Source organism: Manduca sexta, chromosome 12, assembly GCF_014839805.1.
Source record: "Manduca sexta isolate Smith_Timp_Sample1 chromosome 12, JHU_Msex_v1.0, whole genome shotgun sequence".
Taxonomy (NCBI): domain Eukaryota; kingdom Metazoa; phylum Arthropoda; class Insecta; order Lepidoptera; family Sphingidae; genus Manduca; species Manduca sexta.
Window position 1 is genome coordinate 6,633,160 of NC_051126.1, and position 18,411 is coordinate 6,651,570.

At 35.2% G+C, this 18,411-nt stretch overlaps 1 protein-coding gene across 1 annotated transcript in view; it reads left to right on the forward strand.

Annotated features, from left to right (window-relative positions):
* Positions 1 to 18,319, forward strand: part of LOC115440377 (heme peroxidase 2) — a 53,773-nt gene extending 35,454 nt beyond the window's left edge. The window contains exons 5-24 of the mRNA XM_030164647.2: positions 5,302 to 5,371; positions 6,637 to 6,766; positions 8,691 to 8,883; positions 9,243 to 9,380; positions 9,734 to 9,963; positions 10,294 to 10,419; positions 10,665 to 10,817; positions 11,005 to 11,180; positions 11,387 to 11,525; positions 11,742 to 12,016; positions 12,236 to 12,409; positions 12,788 to 12,964; positions 13,238 to 13,441; positions 13,700 to 13,942; positions 14,249 to 14,433; positions 14,598 to 14,866; positions 15,096 to 15,245; positions 15,635 to 15,781; positions 16,033 to 16,189; positions 16,475 to 18,319. Of these exons, the coding sequence (XP_030020507.2) occupies positions 5,302 to 5,371; positions 6,637 to 6,766; positions 8,691 to 8,883; positions 9,243 to 9,380; positions 9,734 to 9,963; positions 10,294 to 10,419; positions 10,665 to 10,817; positions 11,005 to 11,180; positions 11,387 to 11,525; positions 11,742 to 12,016; positions 12,236 to 12,409; positions 12,788 to 12,964; positions 13,238 to 13,441; positions 13,700 to 13,942; positions 14,249 to 14,433; positions 14,598 to 14,866; positions 15,096 to 15,245; positions 15,635 to 15,781; positions 16,033 to 16,189; positions 16,475 to 16,663 (3,525 nt within the window). The 3' untranslated portion in view covers positions 16,664 to 18,319. The remainder of the gene's footprint in view (positions 1 to 5,301; positions 5,372 to 6,636; positions 6,767 to 8,690; positions 8,884 to 9,242; positions 9,381 to 9,733; positions 9,964 to 10,293; positions 10,420 to 10,664; positions 10,818 to 11,004; positions 11,181 to 11,386; positions 11,526 to 11,741; positions 12,017 to 12,235; positions 12,410 to 12,787; positions 12,965 to 13,237; positions 13,442 to 13,699; positions 13,943 to 14,248; positions 14,434 to 14,597; positions 14,867 to 15,095; positions 15,246 to 15,634; positions 15,782 to 16,032; positions 16,190 to 16,474) is intronic.
* The last annotated feature ends 92 nt before the right edge of the window (positions 18,320 to 18,411 follow it).

The following is an 18,411-nucleotide window of genomic DNA, read 5'->3' on the forward strand; positions in this document are numbered from 1 at the left end:
CTCAATTTTACAATATGATTTTATTCACAGAATATTGTACTCTGTGTATTTTGAAACTTGGAAATTAACAATTCTTTCACGTAAATATCTAGAAATCTTACGCACAAACCTAGACATAACCTTAAAGCTCATTTCACAATGTTTCGTTTGTCGCTGCAATGCTTAAAATTATATCTTAGTTAACGCCTTGAGGATGCAGATTCACACATCGGCGAAGGCCAACGGATGCATGCTTTTTGTTAAGAGGAACGGATGGTGTCGCAAACCAACAGGCAACGTAATCATCTGACTAATGATGCGAGCTACTTGGATTTTTTATGACGGCTCCACTTGAACTTGTCAGACGACCTCCTGCATAATACGCCTTATTATCTATGATCTTAATTCGGACGGGTAATGATGGATTTTGACGTCTGTAGATTAGTTGCATTGCATGCTCATAGGCGATCAAAATTGACTTAAGTTATGTTGTGGAGATTCAATGTTTGTTAGTATAGGAACGTACTTGCCTTGGATGTTAATCTTTATATGTGTGCTCGTTTTAAAAATAATATTTGAACAACTTCTTTATAGGTTATAAATTTATATACAATCAAAGTCCATTATATAAAAGTTAATTTCCGTTAATACAAACGTGACTTTTTCGAATAATGACCTTTACTAATTCAACAAAATTTCGTTCAGCTGATTTAAAAAGACTTAAGTAATTCTCTTCTATTGTTGTTTTTATACTTCCTATTCTATAAATTATTAACACGTTTATAAATACCTGATAATTTCCGGCAGATCATAAAAGCATTGGAATTTTGAACAAACGTTTCGAAATTTATTGTTTAATTATCATATTGAAAGATAACTATTATTACTTTAAACATTATGTCATATACAGTAGTGGCATATAGTAATAAACAATTACGTTATTGATTGCTGAAACCGTGAGTGAGAGATTCAGTACAGAAATAATTGACCTGCCCTATCACGCGACAATTTAACGTCTATCGCATGTCTTTACATCAGTTCCTATAACTTTTGGATGTCCCACGAATGTAGGAAATATTTCACTTATTGCTTCATTTGGCCTCTCAACTATAAACTTGACATGATACTGTAAAAACTCAATAAAATTATTTTGAATAACGTATTATTATTGCCTTCAATGATTTGGTCCCTGGTAAAGCAATTTTACAATTATGATACCTATACAACGACCAATGCATTAATTGTTCATATTGGACAAGTCGACAAAAATTCCGGAGCTCTGGAATTTTTGTCACCTTTGTAGTTCTATACTAAAGGCATCTAAATATGGTATAACATTTTACAGGTTCAAACACAAATTATTTCATTTCAAATGATTTCAAGCATTATATATGCTCCTAATAAGAACCATTATGGTGGTGAATACAAAGTGAATGCGAGTTACAAATGTTTGTAACTTGCATTCAATTAGACTATGTAGTCTAATTAGGGCAAATATGCACATCAATAGAACATGATTTAGCGCTTTATTGCGCTTATTTAGGCTGTTTAACTATCTGCCTTTATGTTAATATTATGTTGAGAATATATAAGAATGTCTAGTGCAGTTTGTAATACAGACGGTAATTTGTATTTCGAAGCCTCTCATGTTCACTATATTAATTTACTTCATGTTTACACAGAACTCAAAAGTAAACAAGAAATCAGAAATATTTTGTATTCATACAATAGGGTACCGGACTCATTTTTGTTCTTTACTATTATCAAATATTTACATAATATAAATTATAACACAGAAGGAATTATTAAAGTCCGGTAAAAAATCAACAACTTATAAGTGTTTGAATTTCGGTGAAAGGGGTAGTTAACAAGAAACAGAAAAGACACGAAATACCCACACGTGACGTCATCGGGAATTACGACGCGTGCGAAAGAAAGAGATGAAGCGATACCCCCACATCGCGCCCACTTCTGCACATTACAATATTTTAAATATGAATTACTCGCTCATTTTTTAACCAATTTTTATGCAGTTTTCGCAGAAGTGCTTCTTTTTCGTATTATTAAGCATTACATATAGAATAATGTGCAAAATCAAGCATAGGCCGGTCCCCTATTATTATGCATGCCAGTTGCGTCAATTTGTTCGTAACCCATCAGAGGGTCTACTTCGAAAAGCGAAATCCGTAGTTTCGGATGACGGATCGCACGTTTTGTTACTACGAAGTGTTACTGATCCGATGACGGATTCGATCCGTTTATCGCAATATTTCAGACATGGAATTTGTAAGAACTTATAGGGTTTCGTCATCCCTTTTTAAAACTATCTGCGAGAATAAATTCCACTGCTTTCTCAAAAAAAAAAACTATACGAGGAATTGATCCTATTACTAACGTAAGCTACAGAACGGTGACGGATCCGAAATAATTTGGTTGTAAAAATAAATGCGAGGTGCATCGTTTCTTGGTTTCGGACCGACGTTCGTTTTTCAAAGTAGACCCTCAGAGCTCGTCGACTAGTTGCCAGCAACTCGGTCGACGATGACTGTGACTTTCTATAGTTTAATATAGGTGTATACGCACTTAGTCACCTATCGATCGGGCGACTCTGATTATGAATTGGTCGACGAGCGACAGTCGCTGGCGACCAGTTGACAGTGCGTAATAGCTCTAAACTGATGATTGGTCGACAGTTGCTGCTAAATAAATTAACAATAGCGATTGAATAATGATGCCAACGTAGACCATTCCGAATTAACTGGATGCTGTCAAATATTAAAAACGCCAATTTTTGAGACGTGTGACGTGATAATTTTTTGCTATAACTAAAATTGCTCGCTATTAATCTTTTTATCCAGATAGAACACGTGACTTTTGCTAATACCGGAAATGTTTTTGAAGTCATCAAATTTTAAATTGATAACAAAATAATTACAACTTGCCAACGTCCATCTAAAACTGACGATTTTGATGTGGTAATAGAACATAATTTATTTCGTATTTTGAGATACCCGTGAAGTGTCCATAAAGGTTACGTTGTAGTGAAAGCGGTATGTACAAGTAGTCACATAAAAATAATCCATCATACCCACACTTTAATTATTGGACATCAGTATATTTTTGTAAATATTTTTTTTATCATTAAATGTAGCAACAAGTCTCTGGATACATGGCACTTATTACAGTTGATTTGAAAATTTTAGAGGGAAGAGTACCCACTGGCGGACAATAATGATAAAGAAACAACGTTAGGACAATCAAAACAAAGGACAAAGGAAATCAAATTACTTAAAAAGTAAAATGTTACTCAAAGCTAATAAATAAGCGCTTTATAGCAAAGAAATAGGATAAATCTACGTTACAAATAATAAGCTTATATATTGTTTTGTTTAAGTAGACTAAATTCAAAATACTTCAACATGATCGTTGAACGGTTATAAATTATATCTTGGTAACGATTCCTCGAAGGGAACGACCCTGATTTATTACAGCCAAAATTTCAACTGATTTCGTGTTTCGATTACATAAAATTAATAAAATATGATCATGGAAGCGAATCCAAAGAAATGAAGAAAGAAATAACAACAAAGCGTAATGTTTTGTAATAATAAAAATATAAAATGGAGTAAATTTTCGACACTCATTTTCATTGTCGAAAAACTCAAATTAGTTAACCATTTGCGCAAGAAACAACGGAAGACGTACACTAACGTGGATTTTAAATTAGGTGGTAATTTATTGCGATATAAAACAATTCTAATTTACTTAAAAATTGACTGGCACTTGAAAATAAATGGTTCATTCATAAGTAAATCGAACCGTCAATAGCTAAAACAATTAAAATTTTGTATTATTGTAAAATGTAGAAACTTAACTTTGACTTTTCGGACGACCACAACATCTCAGTCCCCCCCGTGACCAGGAAAGCAGCAAAGTCTTAGAAAATTATAATATAATAAACAGCGATAAAATCCGTAAAATAGTTTTATTAACCGACTTCAAAAAGGAAGAAGTTATCAATTCGACGTGAATGTTTTTTTTTAATATAAGATTCATCAACTTAGTATGCTCGTTGGTGCTAATAATTTGTCCCCGAGAAACCTATTACTACAAAACTGCAGCGCGGCGCCTTATTAACGCTATTCAGTAATCATTTCGTCACGGGATATCGCTAACTGAAGCGATTTACGCGAACTAATTAAACAGGCATGCCTAAAATCAATTTAAACGCCTAATAAATTTTCTAGCTGTATGCACATTAACGTTACGCTTTCAACAGATTTTCATCTAACTGTATAGAAGCAAATTAACTTTTGCATGACATATCTATGGTAATGGGCATTACGCAATGTTTACTCTTTACTCTAAGTAATGCCATTCATGTGAATTACGTATGCTTCGGATGGCCAGTGAAAGTTGTGTGTGTTGCGCCAATTACGTTATTTCGTTCATTGTCCATGCATGCCGACGGTAATTCTTTAAAATTGGCCCACTGGCCCATTGTCAGTCATGTGATGGCGTACTAAAGAATTTGTAAAGAAAAGTTTGTTGAATAATCTCTGTATTATGTCAGAGATGCGGTTTTACACATATTGTAATATAATTAAGTATTTTAAAAACATCCGCATTCATGTTATATTTGCATACCGGTAAATAAATATTATTATTATATTGAAAATCTAAGCAGATTGTAAATATGCACACACATAATATATGACCACTTGGGACCATCTTCACGTATCCATATATTATGCGTGAGCATACATTTTATAATTAAATTATATGCCAGTGTATTATTTCTACGTGGAATATAGTAATGAGATAAACATGATTGTTCAGGCAGATGTTTAAATAAGTCATTAAATATTCTCTTCTGTTTAAAAGTGACGTCAAACGTATTGGTGACCGTATAACCAGTTAATAATATCCGGCTTAATATTATGTTATTTATATAACTATTAATATAGGCACTAGATTTAACACCCAATGGGATCGTCAACACTTAATTGTTAATTTTGTAGAAGCAAAATTTTCTTTTTTTTATTCGTGCAAAACAAAGTGTCCCAACTGCACCTGATGGTTAGTGGAGTGGGGTCCAATAGAAACTCGACTGATGAGGGTTGATTATCCCTCGACAGTCGACATGTTCATGCGGCTCTGTTAGCACTGGATATACACAGGCTGATCCCGGAACGCGACACACATGGGCCGCTATGGCGGGTTTTAACAGCTTTTGTACGGTGGTCGCTATCTGAGCCGATATAAAGTATATGCTATCACCAGTAATCTTCTGTTTTATTTGAATTATCATTTTTGTTACAGAACTGCGGCAGCTCCCATTGCGAATACACACGTTCAGCTCCAGCGAGAAATATTGATTCTTGTGGATTTGGTAAGTTTTACTTAAAATGTGAAACCAAATTTAAGATTTTATTTTGGTTCCTTCAAAGATTAAAAAAAAATGATTTCTGAATGTGATGGGTGTGTAAAATAGTTGCTTTCTGAATTACACTGCAACGTTTATGCTCTTCCGTACCAGTTATTATTAAACCAATATTTGTACGAAAATGTCATCTTATTTACAACATTTTCTGAAAATACGATACTCTGATATATAATTAAAATCCGATATTAAATTAAAATAGAACGTTAAATACTAAAGATTAAGTAAGACATCTGAATAACAAGCCAATGCAACACTTTTTATTCAAAACATTTCAGACCGATATAATGAACTTATGAATATGTTCATTATTTAAATACCAATAATATCTATGAATGCTTGTAACATGTCGCATGATTAAAATAAAGTTAGGGTACAATTTACGAGAAGTGGGATAATGTTGGTACCTTCTTATTACTTTTATAAGTTAGGTGTCACAATATTACAATATCAGTGCCCGTAGTCAAGATGCCTTTTTACAATCGTTAAATCTGATAGAAAAAAATGTATGGAATTGATATATCCCAACGATAAGTCTATCGCTAGGATATGATAATACTATACATAATATTAGCGTTAACGATGTAGAAAAGCATTTTGGCTATGGTCATGCCAAGTCTCACATTCTTGCTTAGATACGATTTATTTTACTTATTTATAATAAAAAATATAAATCATTTTTATTGTTACTTTAGTATAAAACAATGTTAAATAAAACATTGTTCATATCTCTATGTTAGCGAATGGGTTTGTGGCAACCTTATAAGTCGTAGACCCGAACATCTCACTGCGTCTGGTTGTAAACTTGTAAGTGTTACATATTGCACGTACGAGGAAGCGATGTGACGATCGCCAGCAACTTTTCTACGCGTTTTGCAATATTCACATAATCGTTACAGCAAATATTTGTCACAGTCTAGCACTCGACGAAGATATATGTTTCATATATGTAAAAAATGGCGCCACTCGTCTATAAGTAACAGCAATTAGAAACAACTACAACCTACGCTAGAGACCAGTCAAATTGAAAACAAATACGCTACTTAAATATATTTGACTACATTATTATCCTTGTAATAATTCACCGATTTAGGTGACAATCATAAGTATGTGTAATAGTTATTAAAATTTAATTTAATCGGTTCTTTAGTATTTCTTCAACGATAACTATTTCTTACTTACGCCTTCATACTTCATTGATAAAATTTCTTCAGAACATCGTGAGCAGATGAACTTGGCCACCTCCTTCCTAGATGGATCAGCTCTGTACGGAAGCTCGGAAAAGGAACTCCGCTCGCTTCGGCTCTACGACGCTGGGAAAGTCGATGTAGGATCCTGTAGAAAGTAAGTAGATCATTGATTTGTCACAAAAAATATTTACTTATATGCTTCCTTTTGAAAATTGTTAATATTCAATCCGATATATCAACATGGTTAAGTTTCTAACAGTAGCTTCCATTATGCAGTGTTAGTTCACCTGACATTTGTCCTGTGGTTAGTGTGTTATTAAACATATGATGAAAACTATGCTGTCCTAAGTTGATCGATTATAATGATAATAAAATTTAATTTAATCAGTCAATCAAAAGTTTTTATGTATAAAATATACATGCGTGAAAGTATTACTAGTCATTTAAAAAATTCGCTTCAACATGAGGAAGGTAACAAAGTTATGTTCATTACATCAATCCATAAATGCACGGAAATATTCTTATAAAGCACGTATTTAGATAGACAGATACCATTGTATACGTGTGAACATTTCCCACGTGGTCTACTCACCAAAATCAATGATATTGCGATATCGAAATAATGAGATAATTGACACTCCATTGTTTTTATTCCGCGAATATAGATTTAATTTACGTGAAAGGAGGGCATCGTGTCTAATATAAGATTTCCTTAACATCCATTAATTAATAACGATCACCTGTCTTGTTAAATTGAAGGTATGGCAACTTTATATCTAATCTCTTATAATTTTACTATCGTAGGTATAGTCGGCATGTTTTTAATGTCAGAACATTTCGGTTATAATATTTGTATTTAATTAGAATTTTTAAATGAATATAGGAAATACAAACTTAATAATATTTCTACGAAATCTCAGATTGTGCTACTAATATATAATACTGGAAACTACTAAATAGGTACCATTTATGTTACGTCAACGCGTTTAAAGATCATCAATGAAGTCGGATGTAAAGCGGTTATTGGAAAACCACAAAAACATAAACTATTTGATGAACGAAATTTTTTGTGTCATACCGGACTCAAATATTTTCGTGAATCACAGATGTAGTAAAGATTACTTACGTTCATGACGCATGGATAATTCCTGTATAAGAGAATAGGTCATCGAATCCTTGGTACTTAGGATTTGTATGAATGAGTTTGTTTATAAGTTTAGTCTTAATGCGTACAATGACTAGTAAATCTAAGTTAACCTTAGGTACAATAAACAGTTAATAGTCAATGATACCAATCGTAATCGTTAGGATTATAGTGAATTGTTGTTGGTATGCTTTGTATCATACAATGATTATATGCTGTTATTCCTTAATCTGATGTACCATCCAACATTTAGAAGTGACTTTATTTAAGCATACGTGTTTTGATATGTCATTAACCAGTTTAAAATGATAATGAAGTTGCAAACATAACACTAAACAGATTTTTAAAATGATATCTAAACGTTTATACATTTTTTTATAGAACTAAGTATACAGAATATTTAACCAAATATCCGTGTAGGAGTTCTTAAAATAAATGTAGCGTACGAATTTTTTGTTAAATAAATTATCACAGTTTTTATACCCGTACAAACGGCGGCATCTTCTGTATTACAAGATTCCTAGATGTCGTCACATGGATTGTATGCAAATCACACTTCAGTAACCTTGCGATAATTTGCGTTCTCACGTACAGATTCCAATCTTTTCCATATTAGCATTGGTATTTACCGACTCCACGGTATGCACAATCAAAGAACTACACATTGTTATCTTCTTGTTAATACGAGTAACTTCGTTACGTGTTTAATTCGGTTTCAAATGTTAGCAAGTGTAGTTCCTGTTCGATCATTTTAACCAAAGGTATTAGATCAATGTTTACTCTTATATTCTGCTAACCACCTACCAAATGTCTTACTTCTTCATAAATCTAAATATACATTTACTTTCAAAACTAGGAGCATTAATCTAATATCTGATTTGACCACAAAATGTCTGACTTATAGGCCGTTGCTTTAACCCTAAATTTATTTCAGATGCCACGACGGAACTCCAACCGCACCGCTGTATAACGCTCTACTCTCTGAGCACAATCGTATTGCTGGCGAATTGTTCTCCATCAACCCATTCTGGGATGACACCACCCTGTTCTTGGAGACCAGAAGAGCTATGGCAGCTATTATCCAGCACATCACCTACAACGAGTTCTTGCCTGTTCTTCTTGGAGAGGTATGTATTTAGTTGTAATTGTAAATTTAAACTTTGGTAAAGATGGTCGAAAGGTTTCTAATAATGAATATTGTGAAATATTACACTTTCGTGTTATCGTTAGCTCGTGGGGACTATATCAATTAAATCTGATTGAATTTATACATTGAAAATTGATGAAATAATAATCAAGAACAAATCAAAATGGGGACCAAATTCTTCGAGGTCTCTAATACAAAGTTTATGTATAACAAAATCAACATAATACAAAGTATAACCGACTATCGATACCTACATAGTTTAAAAAGAAATTGTAATACTCTTACTTTTTGCAATTTTCTACATTTGATTGACTTGTCTAACGATTTATTTTACTCTAGGTTGGCATGGCTAAAGCGGAGTTGAAACTAACGTCTCTTGGTTTCTGGCGAGGCTACTCGAGCGCCAACCGCGCTGGTATCTACACCGAGCTGGTAGCCGTCGCACCTATCTTCACTGCCATGATGAACGAAAAATTGGTAATTACCTTCATACATCGTCTGCAGAGCATTAATCACATGACTAGCAGAATTTCTATTAATTAGCTTTCAGATTAAAAATGAATCTGTTGACAACATTTAGTATCTACTTTCTATATAATATCACATATAGTGGCCGATGTAGCTTTTCCTTGGAGTTATGTAGATTTTCCTTGGAGTTAGCAACAGTAACAATTAAGTATCTCTTATATTATAACCGGGACAACAAGACTACAGAGATAGAGGTAGTGTTGACATAATAAAAAGACGAATTGTGAAAGACATTGCATGCACCGACAACCGAAACAAATGCCCCACCATACAAAAACTACAACAAATACAATAAATTCCAGATCAACTCAACAATCTCAGTAGAACACCTAGTACACACGGGTGCTCACAAAGTATCCCGATTTCCGCCTTCTGTCCAATGGGATCTGTACCGTTCCCGGGACCATGGCGTGTCTCCGTACCTACGGGCCTTGAGACTCTGTGAACCTATGACAAATGTGAAGACTTTTGGAGACCTAGAAAAAATGGGATTCGATAGAACACAACAGGAGATGATGGCTGATATGTACAGGTGAGTCTTAATTCCATAATTACTAGTTTACTTTAATGGAAATATGTCGGAGCGTCGAATACTTTGAAATAATGTAAGAAACCAGTGGAGATGTTGGTGGAGTAACAGCTACTAGTATAAAAAGGTTGCCTCGTCATTTGATGTTTTCAACTAGGTTTTTGCACTAGGCTAATTCAGTTTTTAATTAGCTGTCAGATGGTCCCTATGTCAATCTTGGTTAAGTGACCATTGATCAACGACTTTTTAATTACAGAGATACCTAACGTTCAATTAGGACTGATATTTACGATATATTCGCCACGCATTATCGCATTATTTTCCTGATTCCAGGAACGCTGAAGATGTAGAGCTGATGGTTGGTGGTGCCATGGAAAAGGCAGCCACTGGCGCTGTCGTTGGACCAACACTCGCTTGCGTACTAGCTTTGCAGTTCGCTAACCTTAAGAAGAGCGACAGGTAAAAAATATGACTTACCATTTGCCTATTCACATAATATGATAACATCCCCTTACGATAGTAAAATAGATTGGAAAATCTATTTGGGACGAATCAACGTTCCTAATAATGTTTGTGTAGGTAAGTTCAGACTTACTCAATAGTCTATCAAGTATATCTAATTAAGATAAATACCGATTATCGTGTGAAGTTGTTCCATTCAATCTACGCAATTTAATATCTTGATTTAATATTCTTTATTTCAGATTCTGGTATGAAAACGATATTCCTCCATCGTCGTTCTCGCCGGAACAATTGGGCGCCATTAGGAAAGTGTCGCTCTCTGGACTGCTGTGCGCTGCCGATGACTCACTTATCAAAATCCAACCTAAAGCTTTCGTTAAAGAAGATCCTTATTTGTAAGTTCTCCAAAATTTGTCTCTGCTTATTAATATCTTTTTAATATTATACTCTGGAATGATATTGCTAATCTTTCTAGATAGATAATTTCTATGAAGAATTGTACCTGCTTATCTTCCTAAAACTTCCATTACTTTGTCAAGTTAATTGACATGCAACATATTTCAACGGATATTTATCCAACAGGAACGCTGGCCAAGACTGTTCTCAACACAACCGACTCGAGTTATCTGCATGGAGAGACGAATCTGGGGCGAAGGCAGCAGAGAGACTTTCCCAAGACATGCTAACAGCTGCCATAGAAAAGGCTAAACAAGAGATGGCCGATAGGAAGAAGCTGGAATACATGCTGTGGGAAACTCGTGAGTGGCTCTCATTTTATCATCATAAGATCATATTTTAGTCTTATTTCAAGACTTATGTTTCTTCATTTCATTGTAAGACTCTATCTAGATTTAGTTACTTCGTGAAGCTTCCAAAATGGAATGGTAAAATATAAACTATAGTATGAATATGAATACAAGAATGAATATAAAAGTTACTAAGTCATTTAACTTAAATTTTGCAGATGGTGGAGCTGATCCTAAATCACCGGTTGGAACTGCAGCGTCATTCTCGAAGGCAAACAAATACGCGCTCAAACTTGCCAACACATCTTTGTTCTTGGAATTCGCTACCAACGAGTTGTTGAATACCATCAACAGCGGGTAAATATAAATAACCAAAAATATTAATGTTGATTACAAAAAATTGTAATCCCTTCACAAGAGACGTACCTAATATTGTAATTTTAGAATATATAGTTATATCCATTTTAACAAATTAGTAAAAATATTAACATATCAATTCGTCTACTATTTAATTTCATACCGGTAAAAAATACCGATCAAATTTCCAATTTAAACTTATTCGTATTGTTATAGCCATCGTCGCAAGCGTCAAATCTTCGATGACACCCTCGGCTTCAGTACCACGAATGACTTCGCTGACTCCCTACAATCTGTCGATATCAGTGGTTTCCTAGGCCAGGACCAGCTCGGAGGACCCACGATAGAACCTCAGTGCGATGACACCGGGTCGTGTGATGCTGACAGTCCATTCCGGACTTATACTGGATACTGTAACAATTTAAGAAATCCCAACCTGGGCAAAAGTTTGACTACATTTGCCAGATTGCTACCTCCTGTTTATGAAGATGGTAAGTCTTGTATTTTTAAACATGAACTATCTTGTCTTTATTTTTACAAAATTATTTTAGTATAAGTATTCTTATTAAACATTAGATATTTTCCAAATCCTTTGAAGGTATTTCACTGAAGACAATTTTAGCTGTTTTTTCTGTTTCTCTTTTTCGAATATATTTTAAAATGTTAATTTAATGTTCAAAATTATTTAAAACATTATTTTAACTTCGCAGGTGTAAGTCGTCCACGCATTAATTCGGTCACCGGAACGCCTCTCCCGTCCCCCCGTATCATCTCTACAGTGATCCACCCCGATATATCGAACCTGCACACGCGCTACACGCTGATGGTGATGCAGTTCGCTCAGTTCCTCGACCACGAGCTCACCATGACGCCCATCCATAAAGGTGATTGTTTTAAACTTATCAAGACATTTTTCGGATTCGCTTTGCCTTAATTAATTTGGTATAATGCTTGTCAATTTAAAAATGTAGGTGCGTTTTAATGGCACTCTAACTACACAAAAAATTAGTACAAGCATAATATTAGTCTCATCCAAAAGTAAAAATAAGTTTAGTGAACTTGAATGATGTGCCTGGCTAAAAATCTTAATCGGCTCTACATTAATACCTAAACTCATCAAATAGGGTTCAGTTTTATCAGCATAATAGTACTCAGAATTGAAAGATAAATGTTTAAATAATAAACAATCCAAATTTAAATCCGTTAAATAGAGTCCTTATGGCATTTTAGTTGTATCAAATTTCATCAAAAATGTGTTTCAGGTTTCCACGAGTCCATTCCTGACTGCCGTTCCTGTGACTCACCGAGGACCGTCCACCCAGAGTGCAACCCCTTCCCGGTGCCGCGAGGAGATCACTACTACCCCGAAGTGAATGTAACATCCGGAGAGAGGCTCTGTTTCCCCTTCATGAGAAGTTTGCCTGGACAGCAGCAATTGGGTGAGTATCAGTGTACTTTGCGAATCGTCAGAAAAGCTTCTCAAAAAAATATATAAAAACAAATAATGCTGAAATAAGGCTGTGGATTTCAAATTTATGTATTTTTATTCTTACACATTTTTAGAAAACTATTTGATCCTGGATGTGTCAAAAGAAGGAAATTTATTAAAACATATTATGAATAAACAATGGATTACAAAATATATAAAATATGTTGTAAAATCACGAACTTGACGATTTTCTTAATAAGTAATAAAATAATCATTTTATAAGGTCCTCGCGAGCAAGTCAACCAAAACACACCGTACATCGACGCGTCTGTAATCTACGGCGAAAACCCGTGCATCGTGCGCAAGCTTCGCGGTTTCAATGGACGCCTTAACGCAACAGCCAACCCGCACAACGGAAAGGAACTGCTGCCTCGTTCCGACAGCCATCCGGAGTGCAAGGCTCCTAGTGGATTCTGTTTTATTGCTGGTAAATATACCTACATTCATGTTTTTAATCCTGTAAAAATTTCAAGAACTCAATCAAAGATACTATACTAGACTTGATAAAAAGAGGGTAAATAAAATAAAAAAAATCCGTAAGGAGAAATTTAGTGAGCAGACACTGAACGTTACTTTGGTTTTGCCATAAATTCCTTTCGTTTCCTTAATAATTGTTGCATTACTTGTGAATGCAGTCGCGACTCTATTACATTAAAATTTGAAATATTTTACAAATTAATTTTAGGTGACGGGCGAGCATCAGAGCAGCCAGGCCTCACAGCCATCCATACAATCTTCATGCGAGAACACAACCGCGTCGTCGAAGGACTGCGTGGAGTAAATCCTCACTGGGACGCAGACCAGCTGTTCGAGCACACTCGTCGTATAGTAGCTGCACAGTTCACTCACGTCATCTACAACGAGTTTTTGCCTCGTCTGCTCTCTTGGAACGCTGTCAACCTCTACGGATTGAAGCTGTTACCTTCAGGTATGTCTATAATGTTTAATATAGGTACCACGATTTTTCTTCTGCACGCAATGCAGCTACGGGACATTCGCTTGATGTATTACTAGACTTATACCATTTAGAGAACCCTCAAGAAACGAATCTATTCTTTCTTCAAAAGCTAGAAACAAAACAACAATTAATCCCCTGATATTAATGATTATAGACGGAGGTAATCACTTACCATCAGGTGATCTACTTACTCGTTTCCCTCTCCACTACTAAAAGAAAAGCCCAAATTATTTTATCTTTAGAGTATTTTACACATAATTTTCTCATCACCACCAGGCTACTACAAAGAGTACTCTCCTACCTGCAACCCTGCCGTGGTGACAGAGTTCGCGGCAGCGGCGTTCAGGATCGGCCACTCGCTGCTGAGACCCCACCTGCCACGTCTTTCGCACAACTACCAACCCGTTGAACCGCCAATTCTGCTCAGAGATGGATTTTTCAGACCCGACATGTTTATGACTGTAAGTAGCAATACAGACAATATGAAGTTCATTTATTTATCATTAGCTATATAACTATGATCGACATGTGGGATGGTTGGTTTATCATCGCTGTTCCCGGACATATTGTGATAAAATTTAAGTATTTTTCTTACCAAAATACTATATTTATATTCCTTTTTCAGCATCCACCTCTAGTAGACGAACTCATCCGTGGTCTTTCGTCAACCCCCATGGAAACCCTAGACCAGTTTATCACCGGAGAAGTGACTAACCATCTGTTCGAAGACAGACGCATTCCCTTCTCTGGCGTCGATCTAATCGCTCTGAATATCCAAAGAGCTAGAGACCATGGTATCCCGAGCTACAACAACTACAGGGCGCTTTGTAATCTGAAGAGGGCTACTACCTTCGACGATTTGGCCAGAGAGATACCCGATGAAGTTATTGCTAGGTAAGCGTGTTATGGATTTTGTTGGTTATTTAAATATATATTTTTTATATATCACCTTCGTTATGTCACACAAAGGCAATCTCCTAGAGAATACAAGTCTCATTAAACCCATTCTAATAGCATTTGCTACTCTATAACTCCTCATTTAAGTAACTTGCTAAAGATGATTGACAGTTCTCGCAAAATAATAGGTTTTTCTAATCTATATAAAAAATCATTCTACTTACAGATTCAAGCGCATCTACGCCACTGTGGACGACATTGACCTGTTCCCGGGAGGTATGAGCGAGCGTCCACTGCAGGGAGGTCTCGTCGGACCCACCTTCGCCTGCATCATCGCAATTCAGTTCAGGCAGTTGAGGAAATGTGATCGCTTCTGGTGAGAATCTATATCCCTGCACACGACTTTTACTTCAATATGAAGTAGAACATCATTCATGATCAGGCATGCTATATGCATGCTACTTTATCGGGTGTTTAGACGACCCCATCTCATCCCTGAGCATATAAAATGCATCCAATGAAAATTTCTAAACCCTAAGACTAGTATACGACATAAATACTTGCTACTTAATACGAGCTTTACTAAACGATTATGGTTGACAACCTATTTTATAATCACTGATAAAAAAATGAATGCAGGCAGTTAGAAACATATTGAGGCTTCAGTCTATTTGTGGATATGATATAAAATGAAATTTCATGTGTAATCACCTTCAAATACCTAATATTATTTAGTGGTATTGTTCTAAAAATTTTTATCTTCAGGTACGAAAATGACAACCCAGCGGCACGTTTTACGGAACAACAGCTTGCCGAGATTCGCAAATCCACTCTCTCCAAGATGTTGTGTGAGAACTTCGACATCCCCGGCGACATCCAAAGGGCATCCTTTGATTTACCCAGCAATTTCTTGTAAGTATAGGTGTATTGTACACATTCGGAAGGTATGAAAACCTGTATCAAACGGGCCCATCTGTCTGATTGTGTTTTTAGAGTAAAAAAAGGAAGATTACCTTCTACGCTAACAAAAATATTTTTATCAATTTTATATTTTTTTTTTATAAACTATTAAACTAGTAAAATTGCTTCATATTCCTAGATGATAGACAGTTAGTGAATAGAAAAAGAAGCAACACATCCTGCATATACTGTGTGTGTTTCAGAAATCCTCGTGTACCGTGTGCGTCCCTTCCCAAACTGGACCTATCAGCGTGGCGTGAGAGCTCGGCGCAAGGTTGTCTCATCGCGGGCCGCTCCATCGCCGTTGGAGAGTCCGCCTTCCCTTCGCCTTGCACGTCATGCATCTGTACAGTTGAGGGGGTGTGTATTTTTAACAATAATATTTATTTTTGTAGTTACACATGAGCGACTAAACCAGTAACAGCGCGTAGTAACCGTACCAACACAATGCCCCCACATAATATAACATATTGTTTTAGCAAACTTGGCAATTGGAACTAGATCACTTTTCACGGCCCGAATACTCCATCGATCAAAGCAATGTGACCATTTTGAATAAACCAGTGATCGTTCCATATTTGTAGTACATAGAGATAATTTTTTCATTAAATATAGATTATAAAATTTGCTATCCGTTTCCCGCAGGCGCAATGTGCCTCCCTGCGCATCACGGACTGCACGCAGCTGCTGCGCGAGTGGTCGCGCGAGGCGGTGGTGCGCGACGACGTGTGCGCGGCGCAGTGCGGGGCGGCCGCGCCCGCCGCGCCGCGCGCGCTGCCGCGCCCCGCGCACAACTTCAAGTTCCCAGACCTCACACCATTCATCGCCAAGTGATTCAGCGGACACTTATTTATGAACGATATTTGACAGCATTTTTACTTTTTTACAATTTCAGAACGATAGAAACAAATGGGAAAAAACTTTTTCATATTTATATTGAAAATGGTGGATTATATAATGGTTAAAATGTTGCTTAAATTCGTTCATAGATAAGGGCTAAAGGTCAAAGCTACAAGGACTGCCTGACTGCGTAACGTTTTATTAAAGTTTGATTTGCAAATGTGCAAGTAAAAATGTAATTATTCAATGGGACTATCCAGTTTAATAAAAATAATATAAGTGTAATGTAATCTTAGGCAACAAGAAAAAGAAGAGTCAAGTAGAACCTAATTATACAAGAAAATATCGATAATAACGCCTTGCGTCGATAGGTTTTCCTTGATTCTACTTTCTTTAATTGGAATTCAGCATCTTCAAAATAAACCTCTAGTGAAAAAACTGATATACCAAATCTAGAAATTAATCACAACAAATACTGTACTTCAATACATAATCATGCGTTAATTATTTAATGTTACGTAGTACATGATCAGTCCAACTTAAGTCAGGTGGTTGAAAGGAGAATTGAGATTGAACCCCAAACCCTTCTGACTTTTATAATTAAGAAGCTTGAACCAACATTTTTCAGCTATTCGCGCCATCGTGTACTAGACCATAGATTTAATTAAATCGTTATAAACTAAATATGTTTATGAACAAACTTGTAACCATATTTATAGTCTATGGAAAGGGCTTGCGCAATAGCTTAATTTATTATTTGAATATGAAACATAAAAACTAGTCTAACGGGTGCGTGTTAATAAAACAATAAGTTAAATAGTTTTATCATAACGCACGCTGAAGTAGGGCACGAAGACAATATTTTGAAACACATATTAGACCCCCGTATTAAAAAAAATACTGCCTCGAACAACTTATAATTAAAGATCGTCATAAAACAATAGTTACCATCGAAATAGTCAAATAATGAAATAACCTCGTACTAACTGTGACACTTCGTTAAATAGAAAATGAGATCAAAAATGTACCATGTATACTTTGATGAATGAACACAATTCAAATGTACAAAATACTTATTTCAATAAGAATTTTTACACATAAATAATTTTATATTCTGTTAATTAGCAAATATTTCTGTAGAGTTCTTATTAGTTTATAAGTGATGAGTTGTATATACTTTACCAACAAATCTTATAAGGAAAGCAGTACAAACTCCGCTTATAGTGGAGTATACAAAAACTAGGACAAATATTTGAATTTATATAACCGTTTATTAGACTATTACTAAAATATTACTACAATTATTTTAATCTGTGGGCGATTTATTTTGTTTTGGCAAAGGTTGATTTGTAAGCGTAACAGCCATCCGTAGCTTTAATTTGTCAAAACAATATTACGATACTGTACATGTCAAATGTCAGTATTGCCCGCTCATACCATTCCAGTGTTACCAACATCAGAAAAAATATTTTAATGTTAAGTTTTCTACGAACTACACTGCCTAGTACTCTAGGAAATAGCTTTTGTAAATTATTTTGTAAAATATTGGCATAATTATAATTAGTCATAGTTATTTTTATAAGTTTTGTATTGTAATGTGAATCTCACTTGGTAACAAAAAATCAATACATATATCGATTTTTTTGTTTATATCATTGTTTTATTTCATTGAATACAGCACACATGGACAAAAATTACAATTATCAAGATTATTGGTTATTAAATATGTCACAAATTATTTT